Source organism: Rhagoletis pomonella, unplaced genomic scaffold (assembly GCF_013731165.1).
Source record: "Rhagoletis pomonella isolate Grant_MI unplaced genomic scaffold, Rhpom_1.0 Rhpom_scaffold_00002, whole genome shotgun sequence".
Lineage (NCBI taxonomy): Eukaryota > Metazoa > Arthropoda > Insecta > Diptera > Tephritidae > Rhagoletis > Rhagoletis pomonella.
Window position 1 is genome coordinate 43,931,786 of NW_023458556.1, and position 16,757 is coordinate 43,948,542.

The following is a 16,757-nucleotide window of genomic DNA, read 5'->3' on the forward strand; positions in this document are numbered from 1 at the left end:
GTGCATGTAAAATCTGACAACGAAAACCAGTTTTCGCTGAAATCTACTTGAAAACTCACGTTGCACTCATTCCAATCGGTGTCTGTACTAGTTTGTTTTCGATTATTTATCGAAGTGGAAGTCATATTTTATCATTTTTAATATGCTAGTTCGAATTTATTGTTAATTAACTGGCCGAATCAAAATAATAATAAAAGGTTGTTAATGAAAAGAAAATGACATAAAAGTATTTTTTTTTTGTAGCAAAACTGTAAACAAAGAATGCAAGAAATGTCAACGAAAACAGTAACGGCAGGTGTAAACAGCCTTCAGCCCACAATCCCAAAACTAGTTTTTAAAGTGTTTTCGTTGTCAGTAAGAACATGGTATGTATGGATACAATGGTCGAAAACATGAACCAAAAATACAAGATCACGCCAGTATCCTGTTATAATCGCATTTAGGAAAAAAGTTTGGCGATTTTGACATTAGCCGTTTGTTTACATTTGTTCGTTGCTTACAATTTGCTGATGGCTTTTCATTGGCGCATATTCATAGTCATATTTAGTACTCAACTAAGTCGAAACTATTCTAAGTCACAACTAAAGCTATTCATGGTCGCCTTAAGAGCGAAATACACCACACAAGCGGCTTGTCAAACATTCTTCAAACCTACTTTTCCCATTTCGCCATACACCATGCAAACATGACTCGTTCAAGCAAAGAATTTTAGTTTTCTTCCAGTTCGCAATGCTAAATATTATGGTTTTCTTTCATTTTCCTCTCTTACGTCCTTACTCGGTGAAAATTTCGTTGCGAATGAGGCGATTTTGCTATACACAACGCAAGCGGTTTGATCAAACATCAACATGGCGGCCAGAAAATCAAAAAATTTTGATTTTTTGCTCAAATTTCCCTCAAGCGGCTTGTCAAACCTTCAAGCACCCCCATACACAGCACAAATGGCTTGAAGCAAAGGGAAATTTCGCTTGGTTTGTCAAACCGCTTGTGTGGTGTATTTCGCTCTTAAAGCTATTCATAGTCGCCTTAGTTTCGACTTTTCTGGCTAAGTACCAACTTAAATTTTAGTTTCGGCTGCAGCTGCAACTAACTGCAGTCGTAACTAGGAAGAAGTATTTTATCAAATTAAGGGAAAACAGACGTAATATGTAAAAATTAAGTTGGTAGAGGGTGATTTTGTTTGATTGTAAAATACTTTAATATTTTTTTGATATTTTTAGGCATTTAGCCTGAAAGTTACCAAATGGCATCGGAGGTTACCAAATTACCAAAGAGAATAAATGTTACGAAATTTTGGTTTTATTTTACCGGAGTGGCAACCGTGCTTCGAAGTAAAGGTATCGATACCTGCATGGTATCGTTTCATCTCTAACTCCTATTCGCAATTCTGGCAACGCTACGACTCTCGAAGTTTTCTCGATCGATCGGCTTTATGATACATAATTTTGTGCGGTCAAGCAATTTTTCAGTATTTCGTTAATAAACCTTGATTAAACCATAAAATTTTATAAATAACTAGCGCAGATCAACCGGAAACAATGGCTGACATAAAATCTGTTTTCCACGAGTGGTGTTCAAAGACCAAAGTGGATCCAAAATTTGAAGTTCGCCAGACTGGTAAGAGCATGCCGACATAAAATGGCTGCTGCAACCATATTTGCACGCCTATTTTTAACAACATAACCTTAACTTTGTCTACCCGCAGGTCCAAAGCATCGCCAACGATTTCTCTGTGAAGTGCGTGTACCAAATTATCCTTACGTGGCGGCCGGTAATTCCACCAATAAAAAAGATGCCGAACGCAATGCAGCTCGTGATTTTATGAGCTTCTTGATACGTACCGGAAAAGTTAACGCGGCTGATATACCTGCAGACTCTGGTTTAGCAGCTATTGCGCCAGCATCTAGTGTAGGAAACGACGGTGGCGGTGATAGATATGGTTCGCAACGCAAATTTTTTGATGGCGGCTTGGGGCCGCAGGATCTTGGTCAAGCTTATCGGCCGGTTGAGCGTGAAATCAATCCCGTCGATAGAGCACGTGAGCAGATGGAAATGAAGGAAGCTGAGTCAGTTGATGTTAATGCCGCGATACATGGAAACTGGACAATTGAGAATGCCAAGGCAAAGCTACATCAGTTTATGCAAATGAATAAAATAACCGCAGACTATAAGTATACGCCAGTAGGCCCCGATCATGCCAGGTATGAAAATGGGTTTTTTGTGATTATTTTTATCTCAATTGTATGTAAATTTCGATTTAAGTGGGCTCACCTCTTCGATTTTAAATCGAAAAATCCAAGAGGAAAGCTTTTGTTATAGTACAGGGTGTACTCGAGACTGTACAAATACTAAGCATTGGTCCCCTTTTTTACAAGCTTTTTTTTTCATAAGCTCGGTAGTTTGTACCCCTAATTCTGTGCACGCGACAAATACTCAAGCTGGACTATTTGTGGAAAAACCGCTCGTAAAACTATGCAGATAAAATTTGACTAATTTTTTTGGGCATGATTAAAGTGATTAAAATACATTTTTTGCGGCATAGTTTTAGGTGTGGTTTTTTTTGACAAATAGTCAAGCTTGACAAATTTTTAGATAGGATATGCATTAGAGTGGTCCAAACAAATTTTTTCCAAGATAGGGTTTGGGGCACCTTCCAACATTTTTCCTCTTGCCGGAAGAGGCGCTCGTACCAAACTTTATGTTTCTATGTATAAATTTAGAGGATGCTCATGATGCTCATATTTCACTCTAGAAGTAAAAATTGGATAAGTAAACTAAAAACATCTTAAAATTAAATTATCTAAAAACTATTACAGCCTTCAGTTGTCCGGGCAACAGTAGCTTTTTATAAAAACCACCAATATTTTTGCCAGTTTCACAGCGATCTAGTAGCGCATTTCAAGGCCATTGAGCACCCTGTATTGGTTGCAGCAGAAAACTGAAAGTAGGTATGCATGTATAGATATTACAAATATCAAAAGGAATAAACTAGTCTTGGGTAGTATTGAGTACTTTTGAGGATCGAGTACTTTAGCATCGACACTTAAGGATCGGGTATTTTTGAGAGTACTGAGTACTTTCTTTAAATATGCACATGTTGGTAGTGTTTAAGGCCAGTATCTAACAACAACAATTGCATACACAAATCGCCGTGTGTAAATGAAACGAACAACACAGTCTATACAGCTCTCAAGAAAAGCAAAAACTCCATATGAAATGACGTCCAAGAAATGGTTAAGAAATTTTCTTGTGTCAAATTTCCCTAACGCAGTACGCAGCTCGTAAGAAATTTGCTAAGTTTTCTAGTACGCTTTTTTTAAGTTTTTTTTTGCGAAAAACAACTGAAATATATGCCCGTGCCATTATTTCTGGAGGAAAGAGTGAGGCGACAGGCTGGTGAAGTATCAGATGTACAAATTCCTTGGACATACACACGAAATAATAGACATTTTTTAGAGTAGAGTATAAATCTCACAAGCTGGCAGTACTTTATTCAAATTGGTATTGTACTTGAAAACTATTGAAACTTCAAATTGAGTACCATCATTTCTGAATACCGGTAAATGTAAAGAAAACTCAGTACTTATACAGAGTATGTTTGAGTACTGAGTACTTTCAAGTTCTTCTGTGAGTACTGAGTACTTTCGAGTGCCTCTGTGAGTACTGAGTACTTTCGATTTCTGTTTTGAGTACTGAGTTCTTTGGAGTACTCAGTATCGATACTTCTAAAAATCGAGTGCGGTCGGTCCTTTTGAGAATTGAGGTTTGAGTACTTTTGGTATCGATACTGCCCAACACTTGAAAAAGCTACGGGGGTGCCCCGTTTTCTAGGATGAAATTTTTTCCCCATACAAAAATTAGACCACTCTAATGTTCATGTACATATGTACCTTTCCTATAGTGTGGTTTAGAAATAAAAGAGACTGATGCTTAGTATTTTTTACATATGTATATGAATTCACCCACACTTTACGAGCACCCATGGCAGGTTTCATGTTTTGGTGGCAGATGCCTTAGTAAATGCGATTGAAAATAGAAATATTGTACGGAAAATGCGAATGAGGCACTGTGCGATACTTTGCAAGGCTCAAAGCATGATTATAGATATATAGTAGGATTTACTGAATGAAAATGCGGATATTTTCAACCTTCGATCGGATGAAAGTTTTCGCAATTTTTTTTTGGGATTTTAGGATTTCAATTAATGATTTGTGCGTAAGCTAGTGACATTGTTATCATAAGGTTTCTGAACGCAAACATGTTACTTGTTTCGGCGTTTGAAAATGTTTATATAACAAAGTCTATAGAAGAACACAATAATATGATTTTTGTTATATAGGTTCTTCACACCCAGCTTGGTACTGGTTAGTTTTTCACCATGCATTTTGTTTTTGTAGAATAGATTTTTCGAGATTACGATCAAGCTTTTTAGTTTTCTGGTACTTGTGAAAGTAAAACATCACGAAGAATTTGCTTTTAATTATGGCTGTGCGGTCATTCGATTACTCGAACAATTTGGTTAAACAGTTGTTCGGTTAATCAATTACTCAAGTAATCAAGATTTTAAAAAATCAAAACGATGATTAATCAAGTTATTTAAGACAAGTTGACTCAAAAAATTATAATTTTGGTTGGTAAAAGAGTTTGCTTTGGAAAATGCTTAACTTCTTTTTTTTATAATGGGCCGTATGAATCAAAAACTAACACTGGCCACTGGACGTAAATGTACGCGAGCATGCTCGCCAACATGCTCGCTGTCCTTTGCCACAGACGGTGAGAGGCTCATATGTGATTTTGTCGTGAAAGCGTAAGTAAAGACGCGGATGATGAAATTGCAATGCTTTTGATTTAGGTTATTTAACACTCATTGCTTGGATGCATTTATCCGCCGATGAGCACACTGCAAGCATAAACACAAAATGAGGTTGTTTTTTTCAATGCAATGTTCGCAAACCGCCCCACAGACGACGAACAACCACCGCAAGCACGAACATGCTCGCTCACATGTTCGTCGTGTGTGGCCAGCTATTGCTTACATGCTTTTCTTAAAATTTCAGACCTTTTACTCGCTTTATTCAAACAAATTCAAGTAAAAGGTCGGTGATTTTAATAAAAAAAAAATTGCATCGTTTTTTATTAATGTGGCCCAATGTGTATACATATTAAAAAAATATTTCATTTAATAAAAATAACAAGTGACTTTTACTTCTTTATATGTATGTATATTTAATCAAAAAGCAAATTTTAGATTTTGGTTAATCCAATTCTTGATTACTCGAGTAACTGATCTTTTCATTAATCATAATTTCCAATTAATCGAATAATTGAGCTATTTTAAAATTAAAAAAAAAAAAATCCATGAATCGCACAGCCCTACTTTTAATGTTTCAAAATGCCATTAATATCATTTTAAACTTATATTTATTTATTACTACATAGAAAAAACAGCGTTAAGTATAACAAAATAAATATAAAAGCCATCTTTTCGCTTTGCGCTGCAGCTGCATCTATCTGTCAAAACGAATCTGTCACGCAAAGCGAAGCAAGCGTTTTATCTGGCATCAGCTTAAATTTTGAAAAAAAAAGTGGACTAGGCATTTTTTCACCTTTAGGTAGCGATATGCACTATGCTAAAATGTACGTTCATAGTTAAAAATGTTTCCGAGTGAGAACTAACATTTTACCACAATTACCGAAATGTGTGTGAAGACCTCTATTGTTCATTTAACGCTGTGTACAGATATCAGTTTTTAATTTTAAATGATATTTTATAATTCATGTAGTAATTGGGTATTCTTGAGTTTGCAAAGTACCGCATAATGCCACAGCCATTGAAGAGAATAATTCTAAGGCCTGTATTCTCAACACCAAAATAGCCACTGGGTAAGTAAAAAATATACCGCAAAATTAAGCTTAATTAGAATAAAAAATACGCGAGAGTTTACTGCAGTGGTCGGGGAAATTATAAAACTATTAAATGAAAAAAGTGTATAATTAATTTTATATTAACGGGTTTAAATTTAAATGAAATATCATCTTAAATTAAAATATTTTCAATGAATAAAAATAAAGTCGATTTTAAATTTTTGTTCTAAACTTTGTACATACATCCATACGTATGCATTAATTAATTTAAATTCTTTCTGTTTTCGATCTCTTTTTCGTTGTAACATAAATAATACTATAGGAGTTTCATGGCTGAGATGCATATTTTCGTACGTCAATTAAAGCGTACGGTTACAGCACGTGAGACGGGGTCCAACAAACAATCGGCAAGTAAATCTTGCGCCTTGTCGTTGGTGCGGCAACTTTACCATTTGGGTGTAATCGAAGCATTTAGTGGCACACTAAAGCAACGAAAAGACGATGAAGACATGAAGCCATATCCCGTAAAAATTTCGGAAGAACTCATTCAGAGAGTTAATGAATGTATCCAAGATCTCGATCTTCCAGTTATTAATCCATTTAATATAAAACCAGAAGGCGAGAATGCTGGCGTAAGCTTACTTGTAAGTAAATATATAAACATTTAATAGGCATAATGTTCCCATACTTAGAATTTTTTCTTTTATAGGTGCCCACTCACAGAGATGTGAAACGCCAAGCAAATGATGATGGAATGCAGATGCAAGGTTCTGTTATACCTTGGGCTCCACCACAGCCAAATTGGAATGCATGGAATGCATGCAATATCGACGAAGGTTATCTGGCCACAGCATCTTTGGAGGACCTTTGCAACGATCTCGAAGTTACATCAAAAGATAAGAAAATGAATAATACCGAACTTCAGAAGTTTATTGACTTCCGTGAGCGCTTACCGATCGCTGCGATGCGCAATGAAATAATGTCGCACATTCATGAGCATCCTGTTGTTATCATACGCGGCAACACTGGTTGCGGCAAAACCACACAAATTGCTCAATATATTCTAGAGGATTACATTGCATCAGGTCAAGGCGCCTTTTGCAATATCTATGTAACCCAGCCACGCCGCATATCAGCGATTTCAGTGGCAGAACGTGTTGCCGCCGAGCGGTGCGAAAATCTTGGCGAATCTGTCGGTTATTCTGTTCGCTTCGAAACGGCTACACCGCGCCCTTATGGAGCTATACTCTTTTGCACTGTTGGTGTGCTTTTGCGCAAACTCGAAGGCGGCTTGCGTGGCATTTCGCACATTATTGTAGATGAAATCCACGAACGTGACGTAAATAGTGATTTCTTGTTGGTTATTCTACGTGATATGGTGCATACTTACCCCGATCTACATATTATACTTATGTCTGCTACGATTGATACAACGCTATTTTCCGATTACTTTGGTCGTTCTCCAGTTTTGGAAGTCCCTGGACGAGCCTTCCCAGTTCAACAATTCTTTCTGGAAGATTGCTTAGAAATGACCAAGTTCAAGCCCACGCCTGAGTCTCGTAAGAAAACCAAAGAACGCGATGATGACGAGAAGGCTGTGATTGCTGAAAATGGGGAGGATGCCAATGATCAGAATCTGAACAAAATTTGCGATCCGAAATATTCGCAGCAGACAAGAGAAGCTATGGCAATATTGTCCGAGTCTGAATGCTCGTTTGAGCTTATTGAAGCTTTGTTGATACACATTAAATCAAAGAATGTACCAGGCGCTGTGCTTGTCTTTTTGCCTGGTTGGAACTTGATTTTCGCCCTAATGAAATATTTGCAGAACTCGCAGTTCGGAGGACCGCAGTATCGCATCTTACCATGCCATTCGCAAATTCCGCGGGAGGAACAGAGAAAAGTTTTTGAACCAGTACCGGATGGCGTAACTAAGGTTATAATAACAATATATTTTTTTTTTGATAATATTGCACTATTTTTGATTTTACTAAATCTATTTTATTTATATGTACTAAATATTATCAAACACTATGCGTGGTCATACATTAAACTTAATACAAAATTGTCTTCTTCCAGATCATTTTGTCCACTAATATCGCCGAAACATCTATCACCATTGACGATATTGTTTTCGTAATTGACATTTGTAAAGCACGTATGAAGATGTTTACTTCACATAACAATTTGACTAGTTACGCTACCGTGTGGGCCGCAAAATCAAACTTGGAACAACGCAAAGGTCGAGCTGGTCGCGTTCGTCCGGGTTTCTGTTTTACTCTCTGCTCACGAGCTCGTTTCGAGAAATTAGAAGAAAGTATGACACCGGAAATATTTCGCACTCCATTGCATGAATTGGCTCTTTCGATTAAGCTTTTGCGCCTAGGCTCCATACATCAATTTCTATCAAAGGCATTGGAACCACCACCACTCGATGCGGTAATCGAGGCTGAAGTGCTTCTACGTGACATGCGTTGCTTAGATGATAATGATGAGTTAACACCACTGGGTCGTATTTTAGCTCGATTGCCGATTGAACCTCGATTGGGTAAAATGTTGATATTAGGAACGGTATTCGGTTGTGGAGATATTTTGGCCAGCATGGCATCATATTCAAGTACTTTCTCCGAAATATTCGCATTGGATATTGGCCAGCGACGTTTAGCAAATCATCAAAAGCAATTGGGCGGACGTAAATGTTCTGATCACGTCGCCATGATTGTAGCCACACAAATGTGGGAAGGTGCAAAGCATCGTGGGGAAGAAGAAGAGATAAGGTTTTGCGAATGGAAAGGTTTACAGTTGTCAACTATGCGAGTGATGTCCGAAGCGAAAGGACAACTTCTAGACCTATTGCAACAAACTGGGTTTCCAGAGGAGTCAATGATTTCACACAAAGTTGATGCAAATTCCGATGATCCTGTGCTGGATATGGCCACAGCTCTGCTCTGCTTAGGTCTTTATCCAAATGTGTGCGTACACAAGGAGAAACGTAAAGTTTTAACTACAGAATCGAAAGCTGCTCTGTTGCACAAAACCTCGGTGAACTGTAGCAATCTGGCGGTAACATTCCCTTATCCTTTCTTCGTGTTTGGCGAGAAGATACGAACTCGCGCCGTGTCCTGCAAACAAATGACAATGGTAGCTCCACTACACTTACTACTTTTCGGCTGTCGTAAGGTGGATTATGTTAAGGACAATGTAATACGTTTGGATAATTGGCTTAGCTTCGAAATGGACCCTCAACATGCTGCAATGCTGGCGGCCCTAAAACCTGCTATAGAAAATTTGGTAACTATAGCATGCGATAGCCCAGACGAAATTATGCAGCTTGAAGAGCCCCAAGCGAAGCTTGTGAGCGTTATAAAAGATGTGTGTGTTATGAATGCAGGCGATTTTGGTATATCAAGAGAGACTGGTGTATTGCCGTTCCAATCGCGTCATGGTGGTGGTGGTGGCGGTGACGGTGGCCCACCAAGTAAACGGGGTCGTTTTGAAGGAGCAAGCGGCGGCGGTGGTAGCTGGAACCGTGGTGGTGGAAATTGGAGCAACGGTGGAGGTGGCGGTGGTAATTGGGGACGTGGCGGCTTTGGACGAGGTGGTGGCGGCACGAACCAATGGGGCCGCTTTGGTGGTGGCGGTGGCAGAGGCAGATTTTAAAGAAATTTATAAATACCATAGATTCCCATTACAATATTTAAATATATTATCATATTTAATTGCTAATAAATACTTATACGCTACAGAAGTTACAACTATTTTTGAAATTTAGTTAAAGTTAACTGAAATGTCCAAAATAACGTTAAATTTAAACAAACTCCATTTTTTTTTTGGTTGATTGGGAGATAATACACCTGTTGTCGCTACTTTTACTCATCACATTGTTGCTGGCAATCCTTGCTGCAAAAAAACCGTTTGGCGTGCACATAGGTCGCCTCTTCTTCGCAGACGCGACACCAGCGCTTCCTTTTAATTTCAACCTCCTCCACCTGCAGTTCGTGCAGTCGCTGTTGCAGCCCAGCTACTTCGGCTTCAAGCTCAATATTTTGCTGTTGATATCGAGGCCACAAATAATATACCAGGCGGGACTGGTCGTTGATTTTTTCAATCATTGCTCTTGTTTGTTTTATGCTAAGGTTTGGCGGCTTCCGCATTTTTAAACAGTAGCGACTTAATTTTAAACTCGGTCCGTTCGAAGAGAAACTGTTATTTTCTAGCCTATTGCGGTTAGCAAAACTTTTTGCGGTCGCTGATCTTGTCGTGCGCCTAGGGACAGACGCAACTCTCCATTTGGGCTTATTATTTTTTACTGGCCTGGACCAATTTGAGCCCGTGTCTGTGGATGTTATTGGAGAGGATTGACTGGTGGATTCACTCAATTCGGGAATATTATTGTGCATTTTTGTGATCCGCTTATTTGAAGAAGGGGAGAAAAACTTTGAAAAGCTTCCACCGCCTACTCTGAAAAACAAAAATACCCATGAGTTGCCATACTTTTAACACACGGAACTTTCTAACCTCAAAATTAAGAAACAAGTGAAGTATTATAAAAACGTCCAACGACGATGACTAAAAGAGTTGGGGTATTCACAACGGTGTCTTATTGTTGTATGTAGCAAACTTTAAACGCCTAAAAAATATATTAAAGGGGTCCGTAAAGTACCATCAAAGTCATATGAATTTTTGCGGTGTTAAATAATAGTTGGTTGTCGTTTCAAGTTCTCTAAGCATTTATTTAAGCTTTTAAAGTTTACGACATACAACAATACGACACTTACGACACTTTTGTGAATCCCTCAAGTGTATTTTTATAAATCCGCAGAGCCCTTTAATAGTAAGTTTTAAATTTTAGATAAATAAGCAAAAACGTTCACATAATCAAATTAAAAGGGTCTTTCGTAAAACATAAATTTACGCATAGCTGGCATCACCCCACTGATTGCAATTCCTTTTTCCTCTTTCTAATGTCAACTTGGAAAAATGAAGCGACGAACGTGAAAAGTTAATGCTTGTGTAGTGAAAATTTCTGAAATATATCGAATAATTGGTTAAAAATAACTTAAAATGTGTTAAAAGTATAGAAACCTAGCCAGTGCTAAAAACAAGCATAAAGTTTTGGTGATCTTTTGTTGGAATAGTGAAATATTTCGATTGATTTGTAATCACACTGCCGCCAGGACGAAAAATCGATATTTGCAGGCAGTGGCTATAAAAAGTAATTTCCAAGCAAAATTTGCTAAATAATGGTAGGCCTACTAGATCCATTGAAATATGGCGCACATTTTTATGAATTATACACCAGTAATACCCGGCGGTAAGTAAAAATATTGTGAAAATATACGATATGAAAATTATAGGATTTCGTCGCCGCGCCGCTGTGCGGCAAATTATCGATTTATCAAAGAACGTAATAAAAGCAACCCTTAAAAGAACGTCTAGGCTATTGACATCTGGCAGTCAGCTGGAAATGCAAGAATATGGTCAAAACAAAGAGAGCCCGATAAGCGTTTTGTAGGTCAGGAAGCCGGGAAATAGTGCACAGATGTTTTTTGTTTATTGTTTTGACGGCGATGCTGCGTTGGTGTTGTGGTTGAGTAATGGCCGTAATGGGTTTGTTTATATTTACATTTTGTTCAAGGTCACGCGGTGTCAATGACACGAATACTTGCGTGCCGCGCATGACCTTAAAATGAAAGAAAAAAGTTTTTCGTGTTGCAATGCACATAAATATACATACATCCCCATGTACACGCATACATATGCATTTGTATACTACACCTGTCTGACGCAATTGCATCTGGTATACGTAGGTATGTATGGGCAAATCCCAGCGTTCGGCCTTTTCTTTGGGTACGGTTTAGTTCTTTGTGGTACTTTTGCACACACTTGTAGACAAGAGTCTACGCTTTCTTTAAAAAGAATATACTATATCTGTGCATTATCTGGAGGCCAAACCGCTGCCCCTCCGCCCCCAACACCAAAATCGTTACACATATAAGGTGCAACCCCGTATTCCTCGGACTCGGTCTAGTAAAACTGTCAAAAAATAAAAATTCGCTCAGAGCGAGAGAGTAACATTGAAAATTACGGGATCGCTTTCTAGTAAAAAATGGTAACTTCTGTCAACTTCAACATAACCTCCAAATTTTGGTTGTAAATTTTTGCTTATTTTGTATGTAAACACACTCAGCTCACACATGTAAATAACCAAAAATACTTTCAAATTCATTAGAATCCACTTAAACAAGTAATTAAATACTTTTCAACAAGAATTAGCAGAGTGCAATTTTCTTTTGTTTACAATTTGGTTGCCAAACACACTACAGCTGATCGTTTGACACATTTACCAGAATTTACCAGCAAAAAATTCTCGGACTGAAACTGGTAACTTCTGACAGAGAGAGAACCGTATTTATTCTCTTTTTTGTCCTCTCAATAGTCAGAGAACCGAGTACGGGATCGATTTCCAGTAAAATCTGACTGATTTTGACTATTTCTGACTAGTCCGGACTCGTACGGGATCGCAACTATAACTAAACATTTCCCGTTTCTTTTAATTATTATTATTATATATTATTATATTTTGTCTGCAAATTAATTATATATTATAAGGGAAGGAAACAGTGGATTGGCTATCATATAATGCACCAATTGCTTTTTCATGCATTCCAGGGCAAGGCGGAAAGAAGAATTCGGTTAATTAAGGGTTATGATCCTGAAGCACGGCACGAAGGCCATCCACAGTTAACAAAAATACCGTGGAGAAGTAAACTAAAGGTTAAATTAACTTTAAAACAATTGTATATCGAGTGCTGAGTGGAAGTTCGACCTAACTCGGCAGCCAGTCCGAAAAAAAACTTTTTAAGAACGCCCTCAGCTGGCGATTCAAAAACGCCCTATATCAGTACATTTTCAATACATTTTGAAGAGAGATAGGGCGTTTTTGAACCGAATTCTGAGATAGGGTGTTTTTCAATAAAATTCGGAAATAGGGCGTTCTTGAAAAGTTTTTTGAGATAGGGCGTTTTCGGACTGACTGCCGAGATAGGTCGATCTTCCTCAGCTGCCGATATGTTCGTTCGAGACATTACGTTGGGGATGTCACTCTTTTTACCGTTGAGAAATTTGATTTTTTTTTAAAGCGTTATTGTGTTCATTTACTAAAACATAGTGCTTAAAACTAAGGATATTCACAGTTTTTCCTGGTTTCCAGAGGTAAGATTAGCAAATGAGATTTCGCTTATGTGAAAATAAATATGAAATTAATAATACATTTATTTGCATGTACATACATACATAAATATGTAGCTAATACTTAAATACTCTTGGAACATTGATCGCACCCATTCCAATAGAAAAGTTCAACGGGGTTATTATCACATGACATGAAATATTACCTCTAAAGCAGAAGTGGGCAGCCTCGGCTGAACATTTTTGTAGTGTGCGTGCAATTGATGTCACTGTGTGCGTGCGAACAACCTTGCAGCAATAAGGCGGCCAATTTTCCGTTAAGGACTAGTACTTTACTGGTTAAAATTTGACTGGTCAGAATTGGACATTTGCTTGCATCGAAAATGTCAGCCTTCGACCAGTCCCCAAGGAACCGGCCTAGAGATAGACGAAAAGTACAGTTTGGCAATGACAGGGTGGTGTTGTCTTGCAATTCATTAAAAAAAAACTTTAAAGAACACCACCCTGTAAATGTCCCAATCGCTTGGTCTGGCCTTGATGCAAAGTGAACATTTGAGCACACATTTACATGCGTGGCTGTAGCTCAGTGCGCAGATATGCTTGCCACTATTTGTTAGCTTTCAGGAGGGTCCGGGTTCAAATGCCGTCAGAACCAACATGGTTATAAAATGATAAAATTTATTTTTTTTGTGTTTCCGAATTATGAAAAAGCATCTGCGAAGTGCAGAACGCAATCTTACTCCAACGAAAAAAATCTCCAAAATTGGACTAGTCCAGGACTATCTTACGGTCAGTGTTGATTGGACCGGTCCCTTTCCAATGACACGCCAATGCTAAAAATGGCAATTGAAACCATTGGCAGGGGAATTATGAGGGACTAGTACTGGTAAAAATAGGGACTATATGAGGGCTAACCTAGGGTGAGTCTGAATTGCTGCAGGGAAGTTAACAATTGTTCAGTTGAATGAAGCTTTCGCTGCATTCTCAAGCAGAACGTGTATGTATACACGAATACGACGCGCAGTCGCCCGCCGGGCAGACCTTGCCTGCTCTACCTGCCAGCTGGGCTCTAAAGCGTTAGTCTGTACCGGGAAATCAAATTGCTTCAGCTTTCACCATGGACTGGTCAGAAACAAGAATCATTTTCAAAACGCCGTCCCCGCTCGGTAACTGTTTGAGGAGGCTGGAGATGTTATACACCGCCACAGGTCGGGCCAGTCCACGCACAGTTCGAATGTTGCAAGCATCGAAGCTGCCAAATCAAGAATTCAGGAAAATCCGCTCCGAAAATATGAAATCATGGACCGAGACGAGTTATTAACAAGTAATTTTTAAGCAAAAAACACAACCGCTTCAACTCTTCATGATCCAATGATCGTATCTAAACCACCCTCGAGGTACCACCGATATAAAAAGAATTATTGAAATCGGTTTAAATGGTCCAAAGTTATGCGGTAACGTATAAAAAAAAATATTCCCACGAATTGATGATGCCTTTCTCCTTTTTTATGTCGGTTAAAAAATACTTGGCACTTGGGGCTCTCAAAAGCCGTACTAGGCATTTCTTGACTGCAGCTTTGAAACAAATAGGATGGAAAAAGGCTAACATCTTTTCGTGAAGCACACTGATAACTCGCACAGAAAAATTTTGTTTACAGATGATAAAATTTTTACGGTGCGGGAAAAATGTAACAAGCATCGCCTAAGCGATTTTGGCCGAGTTCAACAAAGTACGCCAGTCGTTTCTCTTCTGTGCCAACTGACGCCAATTGGAAATGCCAAGCGAAGCCAAGTCCTTCTCCTCTTCCCCAGCTACCACCGGCGGGTTTCGAGTTGAATACTTTCAGAGTTGGAGCGTCGGAGTCCATTCGAAGATATGGCCAAGCCAGCGGAGCCGCTGTATTTTAATTCGCTGCACTATGTCCATGTCTCGTCGCTGCGGTACTCGCCATCGCCAACGCGCAAAGGCCCATAAATCTTACGCAGAATCTTTCTCTCGAAAACTCCAAGAGCCGCTTCATCAGATGTTCTCATTGTCCATACCTCCGCGCCATACGCCAGCACAGGCATGATGAGTGACTTATAGAGTGTGGTTTTTGTACGACGAGAGAGGACTTTACTTCTCAATTGCCTGCTCAGTCCAAAGTAGCACTTGTTGGCAAGAGTGATTCTCCGTTGGATTTCAAGGCTGACATTATTGGTGTTAATGCTGGTTCCCAAATAAACAAGGTAGTCTACTTTTTCAAACTTGTAACTGTCAACAGTGACATGGGTGCCAAGACGCGTATGCTCTGACTGCTTGTGTGATGACAGGAGATACTTTGTTTTGTCCTCGTCCACCACCAGACCCAGGGTATGCCAAACACAGATATCGCGGCATATAGGCAACTCCTTTTAGTGCTATCGAAAGCGACAAACAGGTGGGGAGTGTCGGTCGTTTTCTCGTGGGTCTTTTCCAAGATTTGGCGTATTGAGAATACCTGGTCTATGGTGGATTTGCCAGGTCTAAGGCCACTGATAAGGCCCAATCAATTCGTTGACGGTGGGCTTCAGTCTTTCACACAATACGCTACAGTGGAATCGTGTTTCTGGTCTCGATATCTATAATATAACATAATAAAACATACAACAATCTTTTTGGGAACAAATTCGGTGGATTTTGCATATTTTCTTTTTGAACAACACTATTCTTGAAAAATTTTTTTAAGGTCAAGCAGTAATTGGCTCAATGGGAATATTTTTCCATGAAAGGGAATTACATTTTGTTTCATATCAAAATGTATTTTTAATTTCAAAATTTTTGCAATTTTCATCATTTCATGTGTATATTTATGTGTATATTTTTTTAACATCTCATGTTCAAAATCAAATCTTGATTGTATATTTACACAGACTCTGGTTGAAAAATAAACACTTTTCAATAGTAGTTAGTTTTACATGCACTTTTCGAGTGAATGTTAGAAGTGATAAAGTGATCATTATTTTTTTGCTTGAAAGATTCTTGAATACACATACAAATGTCGTTAAATCAACGAACTCTTGAAAAAGCCACGTATAGCCCATGCGACATGTTCTGGTAGATTAGTAGATCAGTGATGCACAGAGAGAGCTTTTACTCTGTGCGCGTCCATACAAAATCTACAGTGAGCTTTGAAGAGATCCGACCGCGGGCGCTGTTTTAAGCTCCACTGTTAGATACAACCCCGCCCTTTGAAGCGTCACCTTGTGCTTTATTGATTGTCATAGCAAAGGCTAATTTATGGGGTGGTAAATACGACTGATTCAGGGAGTTCAAAAATCCTATAGGATATAATTGATCGTTGCTCACATATTAGCTCTGATCCAATACTTTTCGTGAAAAATCCTGTAAAACTGTCAAACAGCAAAATTACTATCTGAAGTGAGAGTAAAAAGTGAGTAACAACAAAAAGTACGGGAACAAAAAAACAATTTTTCCTGTAAAAACGTCAACCAGTGATTGCTTGACACTTTTCATGGTTTTACCAGAAGAAAAAGTTCGGGTAAAATCTTGCAACTTCATTCTCTACACAACTCTTCAAAAGTCGCTCTCATTTACAGGATTTTGGAGTACGGGAACATTTTTCCTGCAACTTCCTGCAAGTTCGTATAAAATCCTGTAAGTTCATGGAGTACTGGATCAGAGCTAATAGCCAGTACTCCAGTACTCCATGAACTTACAG

General features: G+C 38.6%; 2 protein-coding genes across 3 annotated transcripts in view; both read left to right on the forward strand.

Moving 5' to 3' along the window:
- The first annotated feature begins 1,371 nt into the window (after nt 1-1,371).
- On the forward strand, nt 1,372-9,613 carry LOC118733651 (dosage compensation regulator). 2 transcript variants are annotated; one of them, XM_036463148.1, is made up of 5 exons: nt 1,372-1,617; nt 1,706-2,201; nt 6,188-6,509; nt 6,575-7,801; nt 7,945-9,613. In XM_036463148.1, exons 1-5 carry the CDS (start codon nt 1,539-1,541, stop codon nt 9,523-9,525), a joined length of 3,705 nt encoding a protein of 1,234 aa, XP_036319041.1. In that variant the 5' UTR covers nt 1,372-1,538; the 3' UTR covers nt 9,526-9,613. The 2 variants fall into 2 exon arrangements, with proteins under 2 accessions (XP_036319041.1, XP_036319042.1); XM_036463149.1 differs by lacking the exons at nt 1,372-1,617; nt 1,706-2,201 and adding an exon at nt 5,791-5,883.
- A 1,188-nt stretch (nt 9,614-10,801) lies between these two features.
- LOC118733654 (E3 ubiquitin-protein ligase highwire-like) overlaps nt 10,802-16,757 on the forward strand; it is a gene marked incomplete at its 3' end in the record, with an annotated part of 23,221 nt that continues 17,265 nt past the window's right edge. The window contains 1 exon segment of the mRNA XM_036463151.1: nt 10,802-11,179. Within this exon segment, the coding sequence (XP_036319044.1) occupies nt 11,109-11,179 (71 nt within the window).

Bases quoted from the DNA above. Each gene is read 5' to 3' on its own strand.
- LOC118733651 (XM_036463148.1), top strand. From the start codon at position 1,539: ATGGCTGACATAAAATCTGTTTTCCACGAGTGGTGTTCAAAGACCAAA. The intron at 2,202-6,187 runs GTATGAAAATGG...ATAATACTATAG, and splicing joins GTAGGCCCCGATCATGCCAG to GAGTTTCATGGCTGAGATGC. The intron at 7,802-7,944 runs GTTATAATAACA...GTCTTCTTCCAG, and splicing joins TACCGGATGGCGTAACTAAG to ATCATTTTGTCCACTAATAT.